Source organism: Zingiber officinale, chromosome 6A (genome assembly GCF_018446385.1).
Source record: "Zingiber officinale cultivar Zhangliang chromosome 6A, Zo_v1.1, whole genome shotgun sequence".
In the NCBI taxonomy this organism is placed as follows: domain Eukaryota; kingdom Viridiplantae; phylum Streptophyta; class Magnoliopsida; order Zingiberales; family Zingiberaceae; genus Zingiber; species Zingiber officinale.
In genome coordinates this window covers 63,030,175-63,038,284 of record NC_055997.1, presented here as the reverse complement: position 1 = coordinate 63,038,284, position 8,110 = coordinate 63,030,175, and the positions used below count along the sequence as shown (strand labels likewise).

At 39.0% G+C, this 8,110-nt stretch overlaps 1 protein-coding gene across 1 annotated transcript; it reads right to left on the bottom strand.

The window, feature by feature from the left end:
• Positions 1-5,368: 5,368 nt before the first annotated feature.
• LOC121996442 (protein MAINTENANCE OF PSII UNDER HIGH LIGHT 1-like) lies at positions 5,369-7,720 on the bottom strand. Its single transcript, XM_042550425.1, has 3 exons — positions 7,488-7,720; positions 6,153-6,287; positions 5,369-5,989 (listed from the first exon to the last, which is right to left on the bottom strand). Exons 1-3 carry the CDS (start codon positions 7,671-7,673, stop codon positions 5,537-5,539), a joined length of 774 nt encoding a protein of 257 aa, XP_042406359.1. The 5' UTR covers positions 7,674-7,720; the 3' UTR covers positions 5,369-5,536.
• Between the last annotated feature and the right edge of the window lie 390 nt (positions 7,721-8,110).

Sequence of the window (8,110 nt, the reverse complement as noted above, 5' to 3'; positions counted from 1 at the left end):
CAAGAAAAAGAGCCAAGTGGCACCCAAGGGCAAGGAGAAGCCCAAGGAGATCATCCCCGGAACAAAAAGGAGCAAGGAGCACATTGTGTGCTTTTTGTGCAATCAAAAGGGACATTACCAGAGTCAATGTCCCAAGGGGAAGAAGGTGGTCAAGGCTCAAGGAGGAAGCTCAACTCAAGAGGGAGCCTCCAAGGTAAAAAGGAAGGTAACTTTTATTGAGCCTACCCTTTTAAATTATGGTAAAAAGCATGCTAGTTCTAACTTATATCATTTTAATTCTATTTACCATGAAAATAGGAAGCATGATAAAGTTAAGGAAAATCATGTAGCTTTTCATGCAAAAACCTCTCAACCTAGGGCTAGGAATGTAGATAAAAATCTAGGCAAGAACACTAAGATCAATAACTATACGCCTAGAAATAAAAACACTCAAGGATTAAATAGAAAACCAAAATCTAGGGATTTATGGGAAGAAAATCAAGTCTTGAGGTCAAGACTTGATAAAATGGAAAAGACCCTAAAAAGGATGGAAAATATCCTAATAGGGCAAAATGAGCAAAACCTAGGGCTAGGAGTATCAAAGTCATCCAATGGCCATAAAGGTTTGGGATACAAACCAAAGGTCAAGAAGGATGTAATTTCCTACCATAGAGTTCCATATAGTTATGGAACAAACCCTAGGTCTAGTGGTCAAGTCAAGAATACTTGGGAGGTTATCCCTAAGAGTATTTTTGCAACAAATGTGACTAAGACTTCTAAGAAGTCTAAGAAAGTCACAAAGAATGTCACAAGGGAAGCAATCCCTAGAGTTGACCTAGAAAATATGACCAAGGCTTCTAAGAAGCCAAACAAGGTCACTAGAAAGGTATCTAGGGAAGTTATCCCTAGTGAATACCTAGAGCATCCAAGGAGCACCAATAGGTTTTGGGTTCCTAGGAGCATTTTCTCTACCCCATAGATGGGTTAGAGATTGTCAACTCTAAGAAGAAGGATAGTTAACCCAACTTTGAAGAAATTGACACTCAAGGAGCATTTTCAAGGTTATTATTGGCCTTTGAAAATGAAATAGATTTATGATTTACTCTTTGAAAGAGTAAAATGTGTCAAATTTGAGAAGTATTGATTTTATTTTAGAATGGCACAAATTTGGGAAAATATAATAAATACCAGGTTGGGATTTTGGTATTTTCTTAATGCTACTCTTGAGGAAAAATGAAATATGTCAATATTTGAGGAATAAGCTTAATTTCAATTGGCATAAGTTAATCAAGAGAACTAGAAATGTCAATTTAGGTTTTGGCATTTTCTTGGAGAGTTTAGAGGGCAATCTAGGTTTAATTTTTAATTTAACTAAGGCTTAAGGGCACTTAGATAGGTAATCTAGGTATTTTACTTATGCTAAACATTGCCATGATTGTTTACTCATTATATGCCATGACATCATGATTATTTTTTGCATTCATACTTTATGATGAAAAACATAAAAATATCATGTCATGTCATACATACATCATGTAGTTATAGGAATCTTTCTTTTGAAAGCTATTTCATTTTGATGTATGACATAACATTATCATGCATTATGTTTATTTCCTTAAAATTAAGGACAAATGGCATTTATCAACAAGTATCAACAAGTGACATCCTAGGTGGATGTTCAATATCCATAAAATGCCTAGATAGATATGCATGATCCCTCGGCTAGGGCAAAACCAAATTTTATATCTCACAAAGATCCATAAGGTGACGTGTATGTGTTTTAGTGCACATTAGATACAAGTGAGATGTTAGGATGATGAACAAAACTCAAGATGTTGATTTAGTGCATTCTTTTGAGTTTTAAATTCATCAAAACACATAGTTATGTGTTTTCCCATCATTGGGAAAGCTAATGTACAAGTCATGTGCATTAAACCCAAGGAACATGGTGGGATATTGGTTTTGAAAATCATTTTAAAATGCTTTTGGAAAACCTTGGTGAAGGCTATCTTTTGATAGTAATCATCATTGAATAGTTAGACACAAACTTGAAGAAAACACTAAAGTTTTTGTAGGTTTTCAAGTTTGTGTCAATCTTTGAAAATATGAAGTATTTTCTTAGAAAACTATTTTTCCATGATAATATATACTCCAAATAATGTCTACACCAATTTTTATGATTTTTAGAATTTTGTAAAATTTTCTAGGGGTTTCTGAAGTTGACTGAAATGAAATTTCAATAACTATCAGACCTCAATCGATCGGGCGATCGATTGAAGGGTCTCAATCGATCGGGCGATCGATTGAGAGCAGGCTTCTCGCGAACAAAAGCCTTCTGGATCGATCCATCGATCGATCCAACCCCTTCTGAATCGATCGGTCGATCGATTCAAGCTGGTTCAATCGATTGGAACCTAACTCCAATCGATCGAAGATGCTGCTTTTGGCTAGGAAAGCCTGATTTCAGCATTCCGAACCTATTTTAGTCTAGGTAACCATTCCTAACCCCTCAAAATACATTTGTATACATAAAAAGGGTGTTTTCATGTTGAAAACAAGGATGGATTGGTTAAGGAAGACTAAATTGAAATTTAGGTTGAGGTTTGGTTTCAAAATTGAACATTTGAACCTCTAAACTTCTAAATTTGGGGTTTCTAAAGGTTTAGGGATTCCAAGTCATTGTTGGTGCAATGACAGAAGGTACGACCATGTCTTTAGGGGGCGGTACTCTTTAAGGACATGAAAATTATTTTTCATACACCTTAGAAGGTGGTTAACCTTCTTTAGTAAAAATGCTCAAGGTTGAGCATTGGATTACAATGGAGAGTGGTTATCTTCATTGTTTAAATTTATAAATACTCAAGGTTGGGCATTTGTCTACATTGGGGGAGAATATAGGGTTAAGGATAAATAAAGGGTATGGGACCTTCATTATCGTGTTGATCACAATGAGTGAAGTTGTGAACAACGATGAGCAACTCTTCAGGGGGAGAGTCTCAAAGGGGAGAGTTTTCAACAAGAAGTGGCATCAACAAGTGAATTTGTTTGATGTGTGCCAATAAGGGGAGAATGTAGGATTTAAGTCTGCCTTCTTAGAGGGAGAATGTAGGTTGTAACTCAAGCCTTCATTACCTAGTGGCATGAAGGAAGTTGAGGCTATGGGAATTAGCCTAACTTAAATGTGGTATTGTTAAACATCAAAAAGGGGGAGATTATTGGTGCAATATCCCAAAGGTAAAGGTTGACCTGGTTGACTAAGTTTGAGTCTTGGTTTGGGTTTCGATGTTTGACAATACAAGACATCGATGAAATGGACAAGTGCAGGTGCAGTTGTTCATGTGGGCAGATTGTTGGTGCAATTCTCCACTGATCAGGGCTTGATCAATTTTGGTTGTAGAAGAGTCAAGTAGGTCAAGGTTGACCGGATACTTGACTGGGAAAGTCCTAACTGGAATGTTAGGCAGAAGGAAAATCCTGGTGAGTGAAGCCAGGTGAAAAACCTAGTGAGTGAAGTTAGGCAGAGAGAAAATCCTGGTGAGTGAAGCCAGGTGAAAGACCTAGTGAGTGAAGCTAGGCGGTGAGAAAATCTTGGTGAGTGAAGCCAGGTGAAAGTCCTAGTGAGTGAAGCTAGGCAGTATGAAAATCTTGGTGAGTGAAGCCAAGTGAAAGCCCTGGTGAGTGAAGCCAGGCAGATGGAAAGTCCTAATGAGTGAAGCTAGGCAGTTGGAAGTCCTGGTGAGAGAAGCCAGGCAGATGAGAAGTCCTGGTGAGTGAAGTCAGGCATGGCGAAAATCCAGATGGGTCAAGGTTGACTAGACATCTGGTGAAAGTTCAAGTAGGTCAAGGGATTGACCGGATACTTGGCAAGAGGAGAAAAGTCCAAGTGGGTCAAAGGGATTGACCGGACACTTGGTGAGCGAGTTCTAGCAGGTTAAGGGTGACCGGATGCTAGGCACGATGAACCAACAGGTCATGGGTGACCAGATGTTGGTTTAGGAGGCTTTAGACTTGATTTTAGGGAGAAATCATGAGCTGGATCGATCAGCCGATCGATTGGCTCATGCCCAATCGATCGGCCGATCGATTGGGCGAGTCTTGCGACAACCTCCTCCCAATCGATCAGTGGATCGATTGGGACAAGTGCGCGATCGCACAGAACAGCGCTGGATCGATCGGTCGATCAATCCAGATACCCCAATCGATCAGTGGATCGATTGGGAGTTGCGATTTCGTACGATAAGCTCTGGATCGATCAGCCGATCGATCCAGGCAATTTACCGAGAGCACAGAGGCGCTCTGGATCGATCAGCCGATCGATCCAAAGCCTCCCCGATCGATTGGGAGCAATCCAATAGATCGGGATCCGACCGTTAGCGTCGATAAAAGCCGCAGGCGTTCGATTCCTTCGGTAGAGACTTTTACGATTCATCGTCGATTCTCTCCAGCGGCCCTCCACACTTCTTCTCCACTCAACCGCCAGTTCTTGAAGGGTTCTTGGAGCAAGGTTTGCTAGTGATCCAAAATCAAGAGGCGAGCAACAACAAAAAGTTAGGGTTAGGGTTTTCGCTGCATAACGTGTAAGCTTTTGCTTGTATTTTATTTCCCTTTCCTTCTTCTTGTATTAAGAGTGTTGTAGGGCTTCTCCGCCTTTGGTATTTACCATAAAGGAGTGTTTATTAGTGGAGGTGTGTGTGTGCGTGGATCCTTGGACTAGTCACCTCTTGTGAGGTGGATACCAAGTAAAATTCATTTGTTAGCATTGTTGTAGTTGTTTCTTTGTATTTCTGCTGCGCATCCTTGAAGAAACAAGCAACGAAGCACACGAGCACGCGACGAGCTATTCACCCCTCTAACTACTTTTCGGTCTCAACAGTAAATACCTCCCTTATGTACTAGTCACTATTCCAAAGGCTAGTAGTCGCCCGTAATTTATATCCTCCGTGTTAATCTTGGGACGAGTTGACGGGGGCGCTGGGGACGAGCGTATTTACCTTTTTGCCACAATCAATTATAGTACAATGATAAATAAACAAACGATAATTAAAAAGTAAATACAACCGTCATCAACAAACAAAACGCATCAAAAAGTAAATATAAACATCACCAACAACAAAATATATCACATTGCATTTTGGAGAAAATATATAAAACGAGAAACATATTACATTGAAAAAAATATCTACACACAGATCTATATAAGTACATCTATATATCCAATAAAACAAATAAATAAATGTAATCTCGTTGGAAAAGGAAAACGCACACACATAAGCATATTATATAAGCAACTAGTATCATACCGCATTAATAAATTGATAGTCTAGTCCTCTTATAAAGAGAGAAATTATTAAATATATATGTGTGTGTATTATTATTGAACCCGTCTACGTTAATAAAGGTTAGCATATTTGTCAACATGACAAATAATTGCAAATTGTTACTTATGGTTTGAAAGATAAGCATCATCTCATATTGATCAACAGAATTAGGCTATAAATCACAGCAAAAACAATTGTAATTCCTACAGGAACTACTCGCAAATCAAGTCAAACATCATTTAAGAAACAATGCTTGCACTCATACTTCGAGCATCGACAACAGCCTCTCTTAATCCAACTTGAACTTCAGGAACAACCTCTTGTTTCCTAGCTTCTTGTGCATTAGCTATTTGTGACTGGGGTGTGATTGAAGCTTCTACAGATGAAAAACTTGAAAATTCAAGAGGAACTGAAGCTTCGACGGTGGAAGAGGTTTGAGGTGCTGGTCGTACTGAAGCTTCAACTATCGGCACTGATTTGAACTTGTTGATGTAGTAACCGAGAGGTGGTCCAGAATAATCAACAGTCGGCACTGGTGGCTGATTTTTACCAACTTGAATAAGTATGGTAGAGGCTGCAGCGATCGAAACAAGTGCTAAAACACCAGTTACGGCTAGAGTATTCCCAGCTCCATCAGGTGAAGTTCCGGCAGTCCCAGAGCTTATCGCACTATCTGCGACATAAACTGCTGGCTGGATGACAAAGATTTGGTAAGAGGAAAGACAACTTCATGTTTATAATTCTCTTCTTAAGTACAAACTTATGGGAACATTTAGTTTCTATAAACACAAGTGACCAGCAGAATATGTAAAAGCAAAGGAACTACAGAAAATTATGAGGCAGAAATAGCAAAACCTCCACAGAGTAAATGTTTGTTTGTCCAGCAGTATCTTTCTCTACATAACCAGTCCAGCCCCTGTTTCGAGGTGGGAATGTTCCGACCACCTTTGTTCTCTCAGCAGCTAACCAATCGACGCTGACCTTTCCGACCTGCAAAAGTGAGTGAAGTAAGCTTGTGCTTGGAATATTGTCTTGCCTTTGCAGAAAGAAATTGAAAGAACAAAGTGTTCTTTCTGAAATGCTAGGTAATGTTTGGCGGAGGAATCAGTTGCTTTCAAGCTGGAAAACAGAAGGGTTATTCAAAATTCTGTAAGCTGTTGAAAACCTATTCTAAGATAATTCATTACAACTATCAAATTGGTTTTTTATCTATACTTCATTATTATCATATGATTTTGCTCATTGGTGAAAGCCATAACATGATCCACGTTTGACAAATTAAGCAATGATCAGTGTCAACTTCTTGGAGTTGACTATATGGATACTCATCATTCAGCACACATTTCAGCTGACATCCTTAGTAATATTGGATCAATTTAAAACATAAACGTCTTTCCACACTAAAAGATGATCAAACAAGAACTGAGGAATTCTCTCCATTTTAAACACGTATGCTTTTATCCTATGAATAATGACTAATATTGTTATCTAGATGCATAGACATCTAAAAAATCTTACTCATAGTAAAACCCTAAAAGTATCCAGAATATTGCCACAGGCTCAAGGGAATCCATGATCATCCAAGTCAGGGCAAAAGTTAACATGGATAGCAAGAACAAGAATCAAAGAAGGGATGAAATAGATTAACTACCCAATAGAAAACCGATTGCCAAGAAAAAAAAATTGAGCTCTATCTTAGTGGAATCATGAAAGGGGAATCTCAAAGAAGAAGGAAAAGGCAACATTATTGAAGCATGTGAATTGATTTATAAATCGCAAAGAATGATTAAATTGGCATGATAACATTACGTTTTACAAAAGTAATTGAGTTATGGCAAAAGTGAGAACGCGGATGACAAGAACAACAACCAAAAGGAGGGAGATTGACATGGACATGGACCATTCACACCACATCAGGTAAAAAGGCAACATTTTGACAGATTATCAACACAAGGGAAAACAAACTGCCCATAAATGAATTAGACAACCCTATCTTAATGGAAGAAAGAAAAGGGACTCTCGAAAACCAAACCAAACCAAACGTATCCAAATCATGTGAATTGATGTTTGCATCGCAAAGGCTAATTAAATTTGGCAACGTAGCATTAGGGTTAACAAAAGGAAACAGATTGAGGAAACAAATAGCGAGAACAAGAATCAAGCGGAAGGGATGGAGGTGGAGATGCATACCTCCTTATCAGGAGCACACTCTTCGTCGTTGCAATCAGATTCGTCGGGGCCGGAGGAAGAAGCCGTGGCAGAGAATAAGATCCTGGTGCTTCCGCACTTTGCCCTCTGTGGATTCCTCCCTAAGAACCTCTGAGATGGGAACACGCAGCTGTTAGCTGAGATCATGGACTGGGTGGTGCACGCCATGGAGAGGAGACTCAATTTGCGGGACTCGAGAAAACCACTGGAAAGCAGATTAAATTGGGAATTTGATTTTCATTTTCTTGTTTCTTTCACAAAAGCCTTAAAATAATCTCAAATTTACCACGCGCACCTCTTAATTGTTAACTACTACTATCTTTTGGCAAACCGAACTCGATTGAACATCAAAATTTATTAGAAGGTAAAGGGAAAGACTCCATAAATTTAAAGGACGTGATTTTTAAAACTATGGGGACTTTTTGGTGAAAGTAAGAGGGGAAATAAAGAAATTTCTCATTTTATTGCGTGTTAAGTCTGTATCGGTGGGTGTGGTTGCATCGGGGAGATCTTTGTAGATGCTGTGGTGAAGTTTGAGCGGACGTCCTTTGGCTGCGTGGCTTCGTTTTTTCTACTTAAAATGATATGTAAGACAAAGTATATTA

What these genes read in the sequence shown, in the direction of transcription:
- LOC121996442 (XM_042550425.1), bottom strand. Translation starts at nt 7,673, where the DNA reads ATGGCGTGCACCACCCAGTCCATGATCTCAGCTAACAGCTGCGTGTTC. An exon ending in AGTGTGCTCCTGATAAGGAG is followed by an intron (nt 6,288 to 7,487) that starts GTATGCATCTCC and finishes TCACTTTTGCAG; the next exon opens with GTCGGAAAGGTCAGCGTCGA. An exon ending in CAAACATTTACTCTGTGGAG is followed by an intron (nt 5,990 to 6,152) that starts GTTTTGCTATTT and finishes TTTGTCATCCAG; the next exon opens with CCAGCAGTTTATGTCGCAGA.